Raw genomic sequence first — 21829 nt, 5'->3', positions numbered from 1 at the left:
TTTTTGATCTCTGAAGCCAGTTTTTCTAGGATAGTTTTAAATCTCTGTGTACATGTTTTCCACATGGCCCTTAGTGCTTACATGTTAATTAAAATCTTGTCATTCTCTGGAAACATGAAGTCAACAAAGTCGGGATTTTCTACTTTGTTCACATTTTTCATCACCCTAAGGTAGCAGTCAAAGCAATAAGAACAAAAGTCACCAAACTGGACATGAGGATGGGGGTCTCAAAGGAGAATCCAAGCAAATGACGAAGAAAGAATCCCAAGGGCTTACCACATATTTTAGTCAGATATGCTGAGTTCAAGAGTGCCACAAGGAACACTGAGTATGTGAGAAGTCATCAGATAAACATCAAAGTTCTTCTAGTTATATTTTAATCATAGAAATCAAAAGACACCCTCAATAACTAGCATAAAGAGTGAATCACAATCAGATTCTAAAAGCCAACAGGGCCAATTCCTGCCCAAGTTTGTTGTTCTAACATGCATCTGGGTGGTGTCTGTACAGAGTTGAGCCTCAACCAATAGATTTTTAAAAATTAGTAATACTTGAAACCATAAGAGATTGACACAGTCACCTGGGGCCATTAACGAACAGGTTGAAATAATTTTAATGGAATTAACAGTTCTGTATACCAGACTATGCCCTTTGGGTAAGATGAGAGAGTGCTAAATTTCAACTCATGTGTCATTTGGTTCCTTCACCCCCTCTAACTAATTGCCTTTTCTGTGTACCCAATTATTATTACTGTTTGGAGAAGTATTAACTTTGTCTTACTCAAGGTAGATAAAGACGATTTTTCTTCTTTTTATCTCTCTACCCCGGGTGAAGTCATATTCTCCCACAGTAAACTGTTCAACCCCAATTTAATTAAAATTATCTACAAATCCTTTTATTTAACTTCTAAATACTTAAAAATATTACTAGGAAATGTGATCAACCATATATAATTTTTGTTTAATTCCTTCTTCCAAGGAGACAATTTTTTAAAAGTCACAAAATTGTCTTTATGCAGACTAATATGGCTATGTGGTCATAAAAATTTTCTGTATCAACCAAACTCAACAAGTAGTCACTGATCTTTCATGAAATCAAAACCAAAATACAACAAAACACAAATATTAAACAGACACCTTAATAAAAATCTACATTCCAAATATCAAAATAATAATAATAAATGACAATAAATGTGCCACCAAAGAAAATGAGCAAAACAACATTCATTTAAGGGCTGTTGCCCACACTGTCTCCTCAGTGAGAAATTTGAATGCAAAATAAAGATCAGACACTTTTATGCTGTCTACAAGGTCTGCAAGAATACAGCAGTAAGACTATAGTATAGTAAGACACTCAGTTTTATTCATACTGTTATGTAATACAGCAATACAGTTTCCTACTTATAAAAAAAATTCTCTCCTTACTGCCCAGAACACAGATGAATCCTATCTGCGCTATGACTGCCTAATGACATGTCTTGCACTTCTCCATCAGGAGCACCAAGACAAGATTGCCTTACCTCTGCACTTTCTCTAATGTTCCTCTTTTCTTCTTCACTACCACTATCCCAGTACACATCAGTCATACTTCTACTTAATTCACTTTACAAATGCCCAAGTACTTCTCCCATTAGGTGTGTATTCTAAGTGCTTATTGAATCAACAGAGCTTCCATCAAGAATGAATCATGAGTATGTCAAGAAGGATGACCCTAGTGAGGCACCAAAGACTTCGATGGTTCAGTCTACACCGTGAGCATGATAACTTGCCACAGTACCACTAACAGTTCCATGAATTCTTTTCTTCAGGAACCACTCCAGTTATTTCAAACTTTCCATGCACAATACATCATTGCTTTGTAGCAATGATCTAAGCACAAAGGTTATCTGTCATTACAATACTTCAGGCCCAAATATCCAAGGATAAAGGAATAAGATATTCATGACTTAAGGGTTAAGTCTCAGCACTGTCACAACTATAGCTTGAGTTCAGTCCCCAAACAGGGAGCTAATCTACATGGTGCAGCAGGCCTCTCCTGTTCTCCCCATGTTCCCCTGAGCAGTATATTTCAATAAAACCTGCCTGTTTTGCTCCCCACTCTGTTTCTGGTGAATTCTCTCACCCCTCCCCTCAACAACATCTGACTTTCACCCCAGTTCTTTTATGCAAAAAAAAAAAAAAATTTTGAAAACAGAGAAAATGTCTTCCAAAGGTGTTTTAGAGAAACCTATTAGGCATTTTATTCTTGAAACATGCTATATTCACAATGGCAACAGAAAAAAAAAATGTCCTTGGCATTTCCTACAAGATGTGATTCAGAAGATGTGTCATTACTGACTTTTTCTGTAGGCATATGTTGCCCAGTGGGTTGTAACACTCTTCAGAGATTTGATTCAGAAAGAAAAAATATGGAGAGGATGGATAAGGTCAGAGTAGTTATGTACCTGTCCATATGTGAAGTCTATTTACAAAACTAGGAAAAATGCTTCAGAAAATCTGTAATTTGGTTTCCCAAGACCCATTTTATTATTCTGGTAGTCTTTTCATTTTGTTACCAAAAACTTAAGAGTGAACATGTACTCTACAATACTTCATTTAATTCTCAAGGAAAACAAACATAAATAAACACTGCACATATTTATGCAGCTTTTTTTTAAATTCAGGTTTTTATTTTTTTAATCTCCAGGATTACCTTTAGATAGCATCAGTTAGCATTTAACATTGCTCATTAGGAAACAAACCATGTAAGCACAGACTAAAGGACTCCTTTTCTAAAGATATGTTGATCTCTAATAAAAAGCTTTCAATTAGGCCCTCCCTGGTCGCACAGAGGGTTAAAGCACTGCACTAAGAAGTTTAGGCCATTTCCTCATGAGTTTGATCTCTGCCTGCCCTGGAGGTGACCACATGGTGTGGCAGACCCCTCCTGACCCGCCCGCTGCTTCCCTCAGCAGTGTGCTTTGTTGATCTGCCTGTTCTGCTTCCCATTCTGCCCCTGGTGAATCCTCTCACTCTCCGCATCTCTGGCCTGTACCGCAGTTCTGTATGAATAAATAAATAAATCTTTAAAAAATAAGAAAAAGGTTTCAATTATATTCCACTTGGGCCTTCCCTGGTGGCCCAAAGGGTTAAAGCACAGCCCTACGAAGTTAGCCCCAGCCACTTCAGCACGAGTTTGATCCTGGCCAAGGAGGTGACCCACCTGGCACGGCAGACCCCTCCTGTCTCACCCACTGCTCCCTTCTGCCATGTACTTCATCAATCTGCCTTTTCTGCTCCCCACTCTGTCTCTGGTGAATCCTCTCACCCTGCCCCACCTCTGGTCTGTACAGCAGTTCTTCTATGTAAAAGTAAAATCTTTAAAAAATAATAATAGGGCCCTCCCTGGTAGCATAGCAGATTGTGGTGCAGCACTGCAAAGTTAGCCACAACCACTTCAGCACAAGTTAGATCCCTGGCCAGGGAAGTGACCTGTGTGACACAGCAGAGCTCTCCTGTCTCACCTGCTGCTCCCCTCAGGAGTGTACTTCATTGATCTACTTGTTCTGCACTCCACTCTGTTTCTGGTGAATCCTCCCATTGACCCTACACCTCTGGCCAGTACCCAAGTTCTGTATGAATGAATAAATAATCTTTTAAAATAATAATGATAATAAAGTATATTACACTTATAAATCAAAAATTTAAAGCTATTTTCTCTGAAACCAGATGGTGACAACAAATTAAAATATTTTGATACCTACACCTAAAATCATATTGCAAATAATCCTGTTACATCTGGAGATAAATTAAGAGGAGTTGGAGAAGTTGCGATTTACTATTTAAACTCACATGTCCTCAGTCCTGTTTAGAAATTAAAAAGTCTATTAACACACTTTCTTACTGGTCCCACCATTCTGCCAGATTTTAAGTTTACTTAAACTATAGCAGTTTATTTTACAAGGTGGAAAACTTAAGTAATTCAAACTAGAGCGGAGATCCTATATTTACAAAATAAAAACTGTTAAAAAATGGTTGTCCATTGGAAAAGATACTTGTACCCCCATGTTTATTGCTGCTTTATTTACAATTGGAAAAACATGGAAGCAGCCCAAATGCCCAAAAGTAGATGACTGGATTAGAAAGATGTGGTACATATATACAATGGAATATTACTCAGCAACCAAAAAAGAGAAACACATGTCTTTTGCAGCAACTTGGATGGAGCTGGAAAAGATCATGCTTAGTGAGATAAGCCAGAAAGAGAAAGAAAAATACCGGATGGTTTCACTCATAGCAGGAGTATAATGGACCAGGCAAGAAAATAACAAAAATAATGAACAACCATATACCAGAGACTTTTTTTGGGGGGGGGTGGGGGGGGGGGAGGGAAATGCACGGGACTATGGTGGTGGCACAGGGGTGATTTGGTGATGGGAAACCCGCGGGGATTACCATCGAGATGGAATAAAAAAATGTGCAAAATGATGCAAAAATAAACTTTGTAATAAAAAAAAATGGTTGTCCAATAAAATATAAAAACAAGGTCATTCAAATTACAGCATTAGGTGTTAAGTGGTAGCAAAATTTGATAACAAATTTTTCTAAAATGCAAAGAAATCTTTATTTGCCTTAAACATCTGTTGAATGTTCCCTAGTTACTATCTCACCTTAACATCACCCAGTTAGCAACAAATATTCGCTCGATGAAACTCAAAAACAAAAACAACAAATGGTTATATAATTAAAATTAGAAGGCTTGTCCATGACAGCCTTGTCTTGAAAATTAAGGGACACTTGTTTCTTTTTTAAAAAAAACAAGGAAATTTTAAAAAGAAGAAAGGGGGACTCCCTGGTAGCACAGGGGCACTCTGCAGCTATCTGCAGCCACTGCAGCCAAATTTCAATCCTCGGCAAGGGGTGCAGCAGAACCTTCCTGTCTTGCCTGCTGCTCCCCTCAGCAGTGTACTCCAGTACATCTAACTGTTCTGTACCCCACTCTGTCTGGTGGATCCTCTCATCCCTGTACCTGTGGCCTGTACCCCATTTCTTGTATGCATAAATAAATAAATCTTAAAAAAAAAAAGAAAAGAAAAGAAAAGAAAGAAAAGAAAAATAGCATCTAATGTGATGCCTTCAAGGCCTGAGTATCTCCACTAGAGGGATCATATGTACATCCCACAAGGGGGGCAATATATGATATGCATAAAAACACCTAAGTGTGTTTCCACCCAGCTGGAAAGTATTTGGTAAAGCAAGGGACTGCTAAGCCTTTTTTTAGCAAGGACACAGCTGACCAAATTTCACACACTAACCATCCCCATCTTCCACCACCTTGGCATGCATTCATTCTACTTTCCACCCACCATTTGCAGAAAAGCTTCTCTACAGCCATATGGACCAAGATGATGAGTCATCTGTCATCACGATTCTCTTCTTGCCCTTTCCATATTCAATCACCTTTAGCATATGCACATCCTCCGCCACGCGTGTGCCCTGTGACATAAGGCTTTTGGAGCTGAACACAGAACCAGCAATTCCTGACAATCTTCACGTTGCCAAGTGGATTTATTCCAGAGCTTGGAGGAAAACTCACAACTGAAAAACTGACCAGATGGGCTTTCAAGGAGAAAGATACAAACTAAATCAGTTCAGAGAGTGATGTACTCGACTAAAAACAGGTCTGTGATGTAAAAGAACTTCAACCCTGAGAGGAAGTGTTATGGCAAAAGCAAAGCACTGAAAAAAGACATAAAACATTCCATAACAGGAACTGACTTTCCAGCTTCACTTGACTAAAAAATTTTAAAGCTATTTTTTTAACTCAACACTTTACACTGTCACCAAAAAAATATATATTTAGCAACTGAACATCATGTACGAAAACAAACAATATTAAAACTTGATACTTACATAGCACTTACTAGATGACATACATTCTCCAAGTGCTTTACATAGATCCACTGACCTCATTCTTACAAGTCCTTTTTGAATCCCTGATTTTCATGAGGAGTAAGATGCACAGAAAGGTAAGATGACATGCTGAAGGTCACACAAAACACCATTATTGACAGAACTTGGATTCAAAATAAGCAGTTTGCACTGACCCAGGTTAATGGTTTTTATGCCAACCACCTTTCCAAAGGATTTTAACATATGATCCTTTTAAAAATCAGATTTTAAATTACTAAAACTATACAAGCTTATTTCTACAAGGTGAGAAAACCTAAGTAAATCAGACTAAAGGGGAGATTCTATATTTACAAAATACTAAGAATATATATACTAAGAGTATATAAACTAATAGTTGGCCAATGAAAATTTAAAAACAAGGTAACTCAAATTATAGCAATTAGATGCTAAATGATAGCAAAATCAAAGTTTATCAGTCATGGCAAAACCCCATACAAGCACAAAGGAGCCAGCTTTTGTGCATTAAATATGCAGAATCTGGAGAAATTAATGTGCCCTGGAGAAGCATAGGGAAAGTGATGATAGCCAAGAAACTGAAAATGCTCAGAGGAGAATCAGAGGATGTAATACCTATCATTCACAATGCCTGCACCTGGCAATCTTCCTCCATTCATTCTCTCAGGAATGGCACTTCTTTCCCATTGCACTGCTGTTCAAATTCAGACCTTCAACATTCCTTGAAAAGATTATTCTACCAGCCTTTTATTTGGCTTCTAAACACCACCACTTTCCCATCCCATGCACCTAATCTCTCCTGCACTGCTAACAAAATTTCAAAGACACAAATCTGATCATGTTGTGCCTCTACTTAACAACTCTCTAGTGGTTCCTTTAGCCAACAACTTTCTGTTCTGCTATCTTTGTGTTGAGTCAATGGCCAATTTTTAAATTAGGTTCATGTATTATTTATCAAATCATTCTAAAGGATGTAAACAGCTAAGTTAAGTCTCTTCCCTAAACTTAATCCTTACCAACAGCCCACTATTCTCAGTTTCCGACATCCTTTTAAGGAGAGCATAAACTTGTGTTTGTATAAATAGCATAGAGAGGAATATCATCCCAACCCTTTATTTTTACAGAGGCAATAGTATATGCCTACTATACTGCAACACTATATTGCAATTAACTTTTTCTCACTTGGCAGTTTATCTTCCAGCTCTATCACAACACACACAATACATATTACTTGGCTAATACACATAACAAAAGAAATCCTTATGATACATACAAAGCAGTTACCAATGTTTTGCTTTTTATAAATAATGCTTAAGTAAACACCCTCCAAGACATATTTTTAGACAAAAGGGAAATAATGAGTCAAAATATTTAATGTTTGCTAAACTATTCTCCAAAAATTGCCAACTTTGTGATACTTATTTCCTACACTAATGGATTTTTAGGTATTCTACCTTTGCGAGACTAACAGGTTAAAAAAAAATCATAGGCCCTCCCTGGTGCCGCAGTGGGTTAAAGCACAGCACTGAGAAGCTTAAGCCACTTCCACATGAGCTCGATTCCCGCCTACCCGGGAGGAACTCTACATGGCGAGGCAGACCCTTCCTGACCCGCCCGCTGCTCCCCTCCGCAGTGTATTTCGTTGATCTGCCTATTCTGCTCCCCTCTCTGTCTCTGGTGAATCCTCTCACCCTCCGCGTCTCTGGCCTATACCCCAGTTCTATATGAATAAATAAATAAATCTTTTTAAAAAAAAAATCATAAATCATGGTTTTAATTTGTGTGATTTATTATGGGTATATAAACCTCTAATTTAAGATGTGTTATGATGACTTTGTTATGAAAAGAAAAGACACCACAGAAACTGCAATATTAACGGAATTTTACTAAGTAATTGCTTAAGTCAATGGCCCTAGGAATGACAATCTGAAGACAAAGGACTTATAAGGCTTCATCACAGACAGTTTCTATCATGTTGACAAATTGGATAAATAACTGGAAGTTTAAAAGAAAAGATATTTAGTGAAATAAGCCAGAAAGAAAAGGAAAAATACCGATGGCTTCTCTCATAGCAGGAATATAATGGAACAGGCAAGAAAATAATAATAATGATGAACGGCTATATGCCAGAGACATTTTGTGGGGTTGGAGTGGGGAATGCGATCAAAAATAGTGGGGGGAGGGAAATGTACTGGACTATGGTGATGGCACATGGTGATTTGGTGATGGGAAGCCCAAGGGGGTTGCAACTGAGATGGGAAAAATGCACAAAATGATGTAAAAATAAACTATTATATTATTTAAAAAAGAAATCTCATCAGTGGAAACTAAATGCACAAGTGGAATGGGAGCATTTCTCCTTGGAATTCTCACCATAGTCTGTCACTGGGCAGGTGGAAATGTTGATATATCCTCAAATGACCTCACTTACTGTATAAACCTGCTTTTATGACTAGGCATCCTTTTATATGGGTCTCTGCAGATATTGGAGCACTTAGAAAAATTTGCTTTTGTGACATCTATTTACCATTATTCTTAGTTGAAAGCAGCACAAATTAGAAACAGGACTTAAAGAGGTAAACAGTAATATAAGAAGAAATAAAGGTAGCCCACTAGTAGCCAGTGATTTAACAAACATTGATGGAACTAGCTGTCAAGGCTGAGAGAATAGTTAAAACAAAAAGAAGATATATCAATAATAAGTTAAAACACATTTTTCACAGTATTTCTTGGGATTGCTACTTAGCTTAGAACAGATTGTCAGCCAATCCCTACCTCACCCTATACAGTACATACACTATAGGGCATACACTCAGAATAGAGTAGCAGTGCATTTTTATGTACAGATGAATCCACCCCTGGACTTCCTGAAGTAACTCCTAGTGAACCCTTTTTTGTTTTAGGACTTTAAAGAACGATTGAACCAAAAGTATATTCTGAGCAACTATTCTATGTCAAGAACTATCTCAGAAATAGGAACTCAGCTATGAATAAGGTCAGAAAAATTCCTGTCCTTTAGAAGCTTAGATTCTGTCAGGGAGATAGAAAACAAACAGATAAGCAAATAAATAAGAACAAATTAATCAATAGGCAATTTCAGATATCAGAGAGTGCTCTAAAGGATAGAATACTATAAGAAATCTGTTGCTTTAGATCTATGTGAGGAAGAATATTTGAGTTCACAGAACATATTAAGTGCCTGCAGTGCTCCCAGTTCTTTTCTAAACTGAAAAGATTTATCAGTGACTGAAAAATATGATCTCACATTCAAGGAATATTCTTATAGCAAGAGCAAATGAAGAAAAATTAATTCCAAAGTGTAATTGTTATAAAACAGGTGTCATAAACTCAATAAATAATGATTTATATAATTATATATGTATTTACAAAGAAAAGATATTTTGCAATCTAAAAAATTAAGAGAGTGTACAAAGAGATGATACCAAAAATCCATTTTGCCCACAGGTTCAACTCACCATCCAACAGCCAGTGCTGGCCACGACGATTCTCCAGCTCCGACATCATTAGACGTGTGATCACATGATCTGGAACCAATAGACCTTTCTCTATGTACTGTTTTGCCATATCACCAACTTCTATTAAAAAAAAAAAAACAGGAAGAGACACTCAAAACAGCTTTTATTAAAAAAAAATGCTTACAAACTTTTTCTTCTTTCCCATTCCTTATTGTTGCTATGGGGGAAGAGGTAGTGATGTGATAGATGCTTTTTAGAGTAATACCTTGAAAATCAGGTTGAAAAATGGTGACAATGGCTCCCATGCATCTCCTAGAGTACAAAAGCACCTGTTGGGGCCCTCCCTGGTGGCGCAGTGGGTTAAAGCACAGTACTAAGAAGCTAAAGTCACTTCAACACTAGTTCGATCCCTGCCTAGGAGGTGACCCACATGGCACAGCAGACCTCTCCTTTTCTCCAGCTGCTCCCCTCAGCAGTGTACTTTGTCAGTCAGCCTGTTCTGCTTCCCACTCTGCCTCTGGTGAATCCTCTCACCACCCCTGTACCTCTGGGATGTCCCCCAGTTCTGTATGCATAAATAAATAAATCTTCTTTAAAAAAAAATAAAAGTAAGCATCTCTTGAAGATATGCACAGCCAGATGTAAAAGTAAAGTAGGCAAAGACAAAGTTAGAGTAGAAGCCCAAGATGGACTCTATAAGGACAATGGCATACAAAAGGAAGAAGTCCTGGCTACTTCTAGAGGTGAGCCACAAATTGGGGTCCGAGCTTTGCAACAGTTCAAAACAAAAAAACGTATTCAATGCCATGGCTCATGATATACTAAAGACTAGGAAGTGAAGAGATACACCAATTCCTCAGAGACCAAAGGAAAAAAGTCCACTGGCCTTCTGGAAAGAATACTGGAAAATACAAACAAAAGGTTCATTTCTTCTCGTGGGTCTCAATATAAGCATATGGCACCTTGGTGACACAGTTGTAAAAGCAACTCAGTGTTGTCAGTGGAATGCTAAGTTCATAAAAAGATAAGAATTTAACAAAAAAACATTTTCAGAAGGAAATGTCTTTAATCCTTTTTTTAAAAAAAGGATTTATTTATTTATGCATACAGAATTGGGGTACAGGCCAGAGGTGCAGGGGCAGTGAAAGGATTCACCAGAGAGAGGGGGGAAACAGAACAGGCCAACTGATGAAGTACACTGCTGAGGGGAGCAGCAGGTAGGTCAGGAAAGGTCTGCTGCGCCGTATGGATCAACTCCGGGGCAGAGATCAAACTCATGCTGAAGTGGCTTTAGCTTCTTAGTGCTGTGCTTTAGCCAGCTGCGCCACCAGGGAGGGCCAATGTCTTTAATCTTAATTTAAAATTACAATTTTTTACATGTAGAAATTATAAGGCTCAGCAGAACAAATCACTAGTTCAAATCTTTTAAATTTCTATAAAACTGAATTTTTTTAACAAAGATTCTGCTCTCCAGGGTATCATTAAGAATCACATTCTTGACAGGCCAATTAAGTTTTAATAAAAACATCACACAGAATCATATTACTGGGGGAAAGCTCAAGAATCATTTTGCTCCCGTCTTCACCTTAAAATTAAATAGAGCCTTTTCTTTCAAGACTGAGTCTACATCCCTAGCACCATTCTTAGCATAAAAATACAGACTCTGAAAAGGTCTCTCTCTCTGACTGCTGGTTACCAGACAAATAACACGAGTGAAAAACAGTATCCAGGGCTCTCCCTGGTGGTGCGAGTTATTAAGTCTCAGCACTATGAAGCTAACCACAGCCACTAGAGTATGAGTTCAATCCCCAACCAGGGAGCTGACCCACATGGTGTGGCAGACCTCTCCTGTCTTGCCCATTGCTCCCCTCAGCAGTGTATTTCAATCTGCTTGTTATGTTCCCCGGCTTTGTCTATAGTAAATCCTTTCACTCCTGCCATCTCTGACTGTACCCCAGTTCTTGTATGAATAAATAATTACCTAAACAGGAATTTTGGCTTACTTGACTCTCAGTAGCATTTCAGATCATTCCTTTGCCTACCACAACTAGAATGGCCTTTTAAAAATGCAAATCCACAATAATCTTCCACTGGCTTCCCATCTCATTTAAAGTACTAGATGAAATCTTCACCTTGGTATGTAAGTCCCTGAGTGACTAGGTCCTAGTTCTCTGTCCCTCTGCCTACTTGTCTCTCCACTGCTGGTTCTATTGTATTCATAACATCTTCCTTGGTTTCCTGAAGATTACAAACAAGTGCCGTACCTTCACATTTGTTGTTCCCTCCAGTAGAAACTCCTTCACCCAGTACTTCACATAGGCTAAAAGCCCTTCATTTAGCCGATTATGAATCATCTCAATTAGACCTTTCACTCTATCAAAAATGGCATTAAAACACCTACCCATCACTTACCAGTCTCTTACCCTACTTTGCATTGCTTTCTAGAACCCCACCACCCACATACTACATATTGATGTATTTGTTAATTTATTTTTCTGCCTCCCCATTACAATATTACTAGCTCAGTAGAGAAAAAGTTAAATATTTTATTTAATGTCATACCACCCTCAGTACTTAGCATACACTCTGGCATGTATTAAACGCTCAAATTTTTTTTGCATGAATGAATGGACTGAAAATTAAAAAATCCTTCGCTAATCTGAAAATTAAAAAATCCTTCCTTAGCAAAAACAGTCTGATATCCCTGTATCACAAAACTATGATCCCAACATCAAACGACAGCCCAATCTTACCAGATACCACCTTGTTCAAGAAAGCTATGAAGACAATATGTCTTCATTGTACAAATTGTGTACTAACTGAAATGACCATGTTAAGTTGCACAACTTAGCCTTGTTTCTTCAACATTTCAAACCATCAAGAGATAAACCAAGCTACAAAGGAAAAAGGAGAAGGGAACACTATGAACAAAAGAGCTAACGTATGGACTACTTGGTGTATCTGAGGGAACATCAAGAAGTGACATTTTAAGAAAAACACTCCCTGACATGAACTCAAGGATTTTTTTTCTTTTTTTAAAATTGATGTATTTGTACATACAGAACTGGGATACAGGGGCAGTGAGAAGATTCACCAGAGACACGGTGGAATGCAAACAGGCCAACTGACAAAGTGCACTGCTGAGGAAAGCAGCGGGCAGGTCGGTCAGGAGAGGTCTGCCACGCCATGTGGATCACCTCCAGAGCAGGCAGGGATTGAACTCAGGGGGAAGTGGCTTTAGCTTCTCAGTGCTGTCTGTGCCACCAAGGAGTGCCCTCAAGGATTTTTTTTTAATAGATGGTTGTCACTTCCACAGCCAAGACCAAATTAAAGAATGGATCCTCGTTCAAAAATTTAAAATTTCAAAGGGACAAAAGTAGAGCATTAAATTAAGTTCAGGGTCTGTACACCCATGGAAGTGTACCCACGGGAAGTGTGGGTACAGTGGGATCAAAGGAGGCTGGAGAGTAACGCAAACATAAGAGGACAGAGTACAATATAGCAACCTTAGAAAATATTCTGCCCCTTGACAGTATCTCAAGCTATCCCTATGTTGACTATGCAACTCCAAGTTTAAAATAACTCTTTGGAAGACTTCCAGAACCATCTTAATCCAATTTACTAATTAAGAGAAAGATCTAAGCACAACATACTTTTCCAGCTGTTTTTGGCAGGCTTAGCTCTTCTACAGCAGAGCAGACATGTCCTCTATCTGACACAAAAACTCAAACTTCTACCACAGCTCTTCATTCCTACCGTGGAAACCCAGATAGACCAATAGCCAGAGCCAAATGGACTTAACAACATCTAACAAAGACCTCTGAAACAAAACATTTATCAGAAAACTGGACCTCCATCTATCCTTTTCACTTAGCTTGAAAGACAAAGCAGTATGATTGCAAATAAGCAATTATAATTGTTTGCCTAATCAAACAAGCCCACACCAATTTTTCAAGTAGTATTCTAAAGAAAGACTGAACATTATACCTTTCTCTTACACAACTTTTGCATCTTAAATGTATGCATACTCAGAATAACTTACAAACTACAGTAAGTTCTCAAAAGTAAACAATAAATTTAAAGTGGCAAAAATAGACCATTTTTAAAACTTTACAACAGTAAAAAGAAAATCCATTGTGTATTTACGAAAGCAGTAAGGCCACACTTGTAAAAATTTCCTTCAGAAAAGGACAGATTTCATGTCAGGTTATAAAATAGTATGATTATAAAAACTATATTACATCTCAAAATTATTAGATATAGAAGAAAATCAATGTTCCACCTATTTTAAAATATAAATTTTTGGTAATGCATCTGTTAACTGGGTGGTCACTAGGAAAAGGGGAAGTTCCAGGATCTCTGACCCACCCAGAATGAGGGTGGAGCTGAATGGAAGAAAGCAGGATGGAGAGCCAGAACATGACCTGAGGGAGACACATGGAGCAGAGATATGTGAAGAAAATGCACTTTTTCTTGGTCTTGGTCTGGTTCAAACAGATGTGGGTGAGAGACCCATAGGGAGGTTGACTATGGTAATGTTCATATTGATTTTGATTTTGCTCTTTTCCTCCCAGACTTGCCTGGCCATTTCTGACCCTTTTCTATGGGTCCCAGACAGAAGGTGCTTTAGACTTGTGGCAAGCTTTCAGGCCTTGCTTTGGGCCAGTCTCTTTTAGGTCGACTTTGCCCACGAGGGGATGGGTAATTTCAGGTGTTTGATTTAGAAATTATATTCTTTGTCTTCTGTATTGTATACTCAGTGTATTAAAGTTCCTTTTCATTAAAGTCTTATATGTTGTCTTGATGCGGCGGATGGCAGAACTGATTTAGAGTAGGCAGGTTTGGGGGTACAGTGGTCCCCTCTCTCCCTGTCCTTAACACATCTTAACCACCTATTCTACCAATAAGTATAAATTAAAATAAATATGATCTTGGTAATCTTAAGAAATGTATATTTTAAATTTCTAACCATATCAGATAATGTACACTTTCAGAATTTGAAGATATCGAGCAAATTGTATATTTAAGATGTCAAGTTTAAAAATTTAAGATAATACAGAACTTAAGACCATCTATTACATTGGTGATCACTCCAAAATTCATGCTTCCAAGGTTATGAAAAAAAATCTTTTTAATTGTCTTAATTCTTTCACATTACAGTTTGCTCAAACTCACATTAACAGACTAACACAGATTATTGTATTCAGGGAGGCAAATATGAGAAACCATTGTAAACTGTTCATTGATGTTGGACCCAAACTGTGAATTATTTTAATACTAGTTAAAAAGAAAACATATTTTCTAAATAACTAGGACAGAGAATCAAAATAGAATTTCTTTAGAAAAACCATAACATACCCAATACATGACACAAATTCATTCTACAGCCACATACCCTCAACCCCCACTCCTCAATATTTGGGAAAGTTAGCTTAAACATTTCAAAAGCTGAATGACTTCCAAATAGAAATAAATTCACAAAGTTCCAAAATATGAAAGACATGTTATGTAACAGAGTAGGGGGAATGGTACACTTTTCACTAAGAGAGATCAGGAGTATAGTTTATGGTTGCTTCTATTGTATTTTAAGTACTCTTATCATGTAGTGGTTTATCACTGCTGATATTTACTGAGCATTTACCAGGCCTGTACCAAACTTAAGAGATCCCAGAGCTTGCAGTCTAACCATTGGGAGTGCTAACTCACCAAGTACTTTTTTTAAAAAAATAGATTCGTTTATTTATGCATACAGAACTGGGGTACAGGCCAGAGGTGCAGGGGTGGTGAGAGACTTCACCAGAGACAAAGTGGGGAGCAGAACAGGCCGAATGACTACGTATGCTGCTAAGGGGAGCAGCGGTTGGGTCAGGAGAGGTCTGCTGCGCCATGTGGATAACCTCCAGGGCAGGGATCGAACTCATGATTAAGTGGCTTTAGCTTCTTAGTGCTGTGCTTTAACCCACTGCACCACCAGGGAGGACCCCAAATGCTTTTTAATAGCAAAATTTTATGGACTTTTACACTATCAAGCAGAAATATTAGTTAGTAGCTATCACAATTAATTGGCTTACATCACTGATAAAGTTTCCACAATAAATATTGTAGAAAACACCCCTTGGGGCTCCAATAGGGGAAGGATGAAAGGACTTTGAAAGATGCCAGAACACTATTCTAAGCAATTCACAAAACAGGTGGAGATGGAAGGCGCATGGGGGAGTGGGGAAGAGTGGTTTCACCAAAGGAGAGCTCTACTAGGAACCTCAAGTTTAAGTTTGGATGCCGCCAACAGGGTCAAATGGCTCATCATTAGGTTACTGACATTTTGTAACATGGTGGTCCCAGGAAAAGAGGAGGTACCAGGTTCCCTGCTCCACCCAAAGGAGGGTGGAGCTGAGGAGGGAAAAGAAGAATCTAGAGAGGAGACTGGAAGTAAGCAAGATGGAGAGCCAGAACATGACCTGAGGGAGCCACATGGAGCAGAGAGACATGTGAAGAAAATGCACTTCTTCTTGGTCTTGGACTGGTTCAAACAGATGTGGGTGAGAGACCTGTGGGGAGGTTAAATATGGCAGCATTTATCTTGATTTTGATTTTGCTCTTCTCCTCCCAGACTTGTCTGGCCATTTCTGACCCTTTTTCATGGGTCCCCGCTGGAAGGTGCTTTAGACTTTTGGTGGGCTTTCAGGCCTTGCTTTGGCCAATCCCTTTTGGGTAGACTTCTACCCACGAGGGAATGGGTAACTTTGGGTGTTTGATTGAGAAACTATAGTCTTTGTTTTTTCTGTATTGCACATGAATTGTATTAAAGTTCCCGTCCACTAAAGGTCTTATATGTTTTGTCTCGATGCAGCAGATGGTAGAAACCTATTTAGAGCAAGCAGGTTTGGGGTGCCCATCTCCCTGCCCTATAACAATTCTAAGTTGCCCCTACTATAAGTCTGAAAGAGATTTTATTTCCCCATTAGGGTTCAGGAGACAATTTATTATTCAGTAACTTCCTTCCAATAAGCTTTGACAAGATATCATGGCATTGTGGTCTGCAGCTCACATCTGAGGAGCTCATCTCTGCCAAAACCCTCAGTGGGGTTCCACTGCCTACTCAATGGCCTCCAAGTCCTTCCAAGATCTGCTTACTGCCCATCTCAGCAGTACCCCAGTTTTCTTCCTTCACCCATATGCTCTCACTCTTCCCAACCTACTCTCCAGTCCCAGCTTTCCTCCCTCAACTTTCCTAAAGGTTAGGTCCCCTATGCATGTGCCCATGGGGTCCTGTCCTCCACCTTGATGCACTCACCACTTCTTTATTTTCTTTCTCATAATAGTGGCTCTCCACCACACTACAAGGATGATGTCTGTGGCTTGCTGCTGCCTCTGATGAACAGAACAAACACAGGCTCAAAGCAGATGTTCACTATGCACTTGACTAGCTAGTCCCTTCAACTCCTTACATACCCAGAAGAGCAGGGCTGACTCTTCCACAACAGAGGTAGCTAGCAATTCACAATGGAACAGCCAGTCTGCACATAAACAGTGCCACTACTCATTTCTGTGCTAGATTAAGAATTTACATTGGGCTCTTTCTTTCTTTTCCAGATTGGATGTCTACGTTCAACTCAGTGGCAGAGACATAAATAAAAAAACTACATGGATGTTGCCCCCAAGTTCACTGGCCTTGCTACTACACTGCAGCCCTTCATTCCAAAATTATTTACTGGACAACTACACTGTGCCAGGCGATGACACATTTCCCTATGTGTCAAGAAATAATCAAGGGTACATCAGAAGTAATTTGTTCTACACTTCTTATAACTTGGCCAGCCATCAAACAGTTGACAACTTGGTCTATTTCAAACAAAAGACAAGTTCTAAGAATGGCCTCTTCTCTTTTACCAGTACTAAAGGTAGTAAAGATTTCATTGTATGAGTTGATTGCTTAAAGAATTCACCCGGTTGGCTCCCTAGTGGCATAGGAGTTGAAGTCTCAGCACTATCAAGCTATCACCAGCCACTGCAGCTTGAGTCTGATCTCCAGCCAGGGAGGTGACCCACATAGCACAACAGACCTCTCCTGTCTCGCCTACTGCTCCCCTCAGCAGAGACTTTCAGTAGATCCTGATTCTGTTCTGTTCCCCACTGTCTCTGGTGAATTCTCTCACCCACACACTTCTGGCTTACACTCCAGATCTTGCATGCATAAATAAAAAAAAATAAGTAAACCTTTAAAAAAAAGTTCCCAGTTGGCCCTCCTTGCTGGCGCAGCAGGTTAAGGCACAGCACTAAGAAGCTAAAGCCACTTCCTCAGGAGTTCCATCCCCGCCTGCCCAGGAGGTGACCACTTGGCGTGGCTGACCTCTCCTGACCCGCCCACTCCTCCCTCAGCAGTGTACTTCATCAGTCTGCCTATTCTGTTCCCTACTCTGTCTCTGGTGAATCCTCTCACTGTCCCTGCACCTCTGGCCTGTACCCCAGTTCTGTATGCACAAATGAATAAATCTTAAAAAAAAAAAAAAAAAGACTGTACAAATACAAGACAAACACACACACTCTACCAGGCACAGTCTAAAATAAGTTGTAGTTTATGACTCCACAAAACAGTACTTTAAACCCTGCCACACATATAAAACTATGTCAGCACTAAAGTAGTTACTTGAAATAAAAGTGAAGAAGTTGTCACTTTATACTGTTTATGCTCAAAGTTATTTTGATGAATCTCTTCTAGTAAGAAAACAAAAATCTTGGTTAAGAAATTGATATCAAAATACTTAAGAAATAGAAATTATGAAAGAAACTCCTAATAAATTGAAGGTATTTTGGCACTTGATTCAAGTGACTCATTTCAAATGCCAGATCCACCCTTTAAGTTGCCTTGCTAGAAGCCAAGCCTTCTATTTCCCTCGCACCAAAAAAATGTGTTATTAAATCACTCCCTGACACTTTCTATTGGTAGCTATGAAAATCCTGAACCTAATGTAATGGTCTAGAGCCCACACTGCCAGGGTTCAAATCCTGCCTCCACCTCTTAAAGGCCATAAGACCTTAGTCACACGGTGTTTTTGTCTCAGATTCTTCACCTATAAAATGGGAACATCACCTAGGGCTGCTTAAAAGTGAATTGTGATTCATGCCTTTTCAGCAACATGAATGGAGCTGGAAGGGATCACGCTTGGTGAAATAAGCCAGCACCGGATGGTTTCACTCATAGCAGGAGTATAAAGGACCAGGGGAGAAAATAATAATGATAATGAACAACTATATACCAGAGACATTTTACAGGGGTAGAGTGGGGAATGGGATCAAAAAATGGGGGCAGGAGTGAAGTGCACTGGACTATGGTAATAGCACATGGGTGATTTGGTGATGGGAAGCCCACAGGGATTACAACTGAGATGGAAAAAGGCACAAAATTATGTAAAAATAAACTATTATATTATTTTAAAAGTCACTTGTGATTACTGCATAAAGGACCCAAAATGATGCCCCTTTACACTTTTCATTCAATGGCATAAATATCAATGTCTGCTGCTATGTGGCAGGTGTTTCTCTGAGTAATTTAGACACATAAACCCCTTTTATCCCAGAAATATCTAAGAAGAGCAATGATATTCTTTGTCCCCTTATAAACAAAGACACTGAAACACTGAGAGGTTATGTGACAAGCCCAAAATAACTCAGCTGCCAAGTGGCAGAGCTGGTAAACAACTGAAAAGCAAACTGACAACAAAATACATTTTCGTAGATGCCATATTACATTTTCTCTAACTGTTTATACACATTCTTCTAGACCAGTGAAGCAAGCCCCAGTATAAAAGTGACAAGAGCTTCTTTGTGAACTCTGTCAAGACCTACCTACTGAGAAAGTGTTAGTGGTGACAATATGTCCTATGCAGAAATGTCAGGGCCTGATATACTAAACACCTCACTGCCATCAGGTGCTGTATCTTCAGTTAAATAAATAAACGATGTGGTCCTTCCTATTGGCGCAAGGGATTAAAGTGCAGCATTATGAAGCTATCACAGCCACCGAAGCATGAGTTCAATCCCCAGCCAGGGAGGTGACCCACATGGCATGGCAGACCTCTCCTGACTGTCCTGCTACTCCCCTCAGCAGTGTATTTCAGTACATCTGCCTGTTCTGCTCCCCAATCTGTCCTCTGGTGAATCCTCTCGCCCCACACACACCTCTGGTCTGTACCCCAGTTCTGCACTACATACATAAATAAATTTTAATAAATAAATAAATGATGTATATGAAGTATTTCTGTGCTGAGGCTTCCTACCAAACTTTAACGCTGCAATCTTGTACCTTTTAATTAGTCAGCCTCCTCTCTCCTGAAGGCCCTTCCTCTTCTGACCCATCCTCCATACAGTTCCCAGGAAGACCTTACAAAAGCACAAGTTGGCACAAGTCACCTTCTCCTTAAACACCTACCTTGGCCTACAGGAGGACATGGGAAACACCCTAGGATGGATAGCAGTTTCTCAGATATGGCCTGGAATTTCTCCTCAAACCCTCCCTCCCAATACAGATACACCCCCACTCTCTGGCCCCTTCCCTGTGCCAGGCACAAGGAGAGTGAGACTGGAGTCTCTTGCCTCAGGCAGACTAAGGAATTATGTACCCAGAGCAGGGGCAGAGGTGGGCACCACAACCTGACTTCACCCCCAAGAAAAGCATCCTTCCCTGGAGTTGGCCTTTGAGGAGCAAACACAGGTTGACTGAAAGAACATCTTTCAAATACTATGTCTAGTGGCCAGGCATGTGTCCACCCTCAGAGTATTGACCCCTCCTGTATTCCACCAGCCCCTGGGCTGAAGCTCATCCACATGGCATGGCTATTAAGATTAGGGAATAGGGGCCTCCATGGTGGTACAATGAAGCTATCAGCAACCACTGAAGCACAAATCTGACCCCCCACCAGGGAGGTGACCCAAAAGGCACAGCAGAACCCTCCTGTCTTGGCTGTTGCTCCTCTCAGCAGTATATTTCAGTAGATCTGCCTGTTTTGCTCCCCACCCAGTTTCTGGTGAATCTTCTTACCCCAAGCCTCTCTGGCCTACTCCCCGGCTCTTATATGCAAAAATAAATAAATCTGTTAAAAAAAAAAAAGGGATAAAAGAAAGACATGGCCTCGGGACAAAAGCACCATGGTGGCCACACTGCCAGCTGACACAACCAACCTATACACATGTTTCAAGATGCCCACTCCTCCAAGCTAACTCAGCTGCATGTCATGAAACACAGCTTAGAGGACAAGGCCATGACTCAACAGTAGGCTCCACACACACCCCTCAGTCAGGTGCACCCAGCAGGTCACAGTCTGTACAACCAACATGGTGTGGCCTGTATCTCTGCCTACATTTCATTCTTGTTGAAGAGGGATGGTTTACACATAAATCCTCTATACCAGATTATAATGCCCCTGAAGCCAGAGACTGTCATATCTAATAATCAGCAAATGCCACTTACTCTATTGGGAAGATCACATCTTTAAACTCTCTAACTCCCCCCCCCCCAAGGCGGTCCTATATATTAAATGAACTTTCTTCTCATTGCACAGTCAACACACCTTTTATCAGTTGCATTCAACAATCCTGAGAATTAGTAATGTTTTTAATTTTTTTCTTACTTCATTGTTCATTTTTATACAGTAGTTGGTTTCTCCCCTCAGGTATAGATCCCACAGATCTCTCACGGCCTGGTGGGACTCTTGTGTCCTTCCCCTTGCCCCATGTTGAACTCCTCCCTCCCCCTTTCTTGCTGTATACCTCACAGCTATGGTCAGCTTGCTAGTTCTGTCATTTTTCTTTCTGTCCTTTGTCCTTTTTGTTTCATTTCTCTATTATAAATGAAATCATCTGATATTTATTATTTTCCTTCTGGCTTATTTTGGGCATTGTGTTTAAGGCAATTAAGTCTCAGAAACTTTCTCAATCACGCAATAAGATTTATATACAGCAAAGTTTAAATGTTATCTTATGATATAATGCTTTGGCAAGCTTTGAATACCTAAGTCCAATTACTGAATTAAGCAAAACACTGTTATCTGATGCATCTAAATAAATGGACACTTCATGCATTTTCATACATGATTCTCACAGCTATTGCTTCAGTCTATTCAAGCTGGTACATAAAGAACATTACCACAGGTTGCAATTGGCTGCCAAGTCTGACCTCTTAACAAGAAAGGATCTGTTACTACAAGTAGATGCTTGCTCCTCTGAAATGAATCTATCTGACATTCTTAAACACCCACAAAGTATGTATGCGTCAACTCAAAGACTTATGAGATTAAGACTCCAAAATAGTCTCTAACAGAAGAGGTAGAAAGTTTAGCATGAAGGAAAAAACTTATCATTTTCAAGCCAGCATGTAAACAATTCTTTTAGTCACCCCAAGTGAAAGGTTACACTAGGTCAGACTGCCAAGAAATGACTTTCTCTTTGAAT

General features: G+C 39.5%; 1 protein-coding gene across 1 annotated transcript in view; it reads right to left on the bottom strand.

Annotated features, from left to right (window-relative positions):
* Nucleotides 1-21829, bottom strand: part of AK4 (adenylate kinase 4) — a 61588-nt gene that overhangs the window by 18089 nt on the left and 21670 nt on the right. Inside the window, exon 3 of the mRNA XM_004679078.2 lies at nucleotides 9383-9502. Coding sequence (XP_004679135.1) covers nucleotides 9383-9502 — 120 coding nt within the window. The remainder of the gene's footprint in view (nucleotides 1-9382; nucleotides 9503-21829) is intronic.

Source organism: Condylura cristata, unplaced genomic scaffold, assembly GCF_000260355.1.
Source record: "Condylura cristata isolate star-nosed mole 26May11 unplaced genomic scaffold, ConCri1.0 scaffold00008, whole genome shotgun sequence".
NCBI lineage: Eukaryota > Metazoa > Chordata > Mammalia > Eulipotyphla > Talpidae > Condylura > Condylura cristata.
This window is presented reverse-complemented; position numbering and strand designations above follow the sequence as displayed.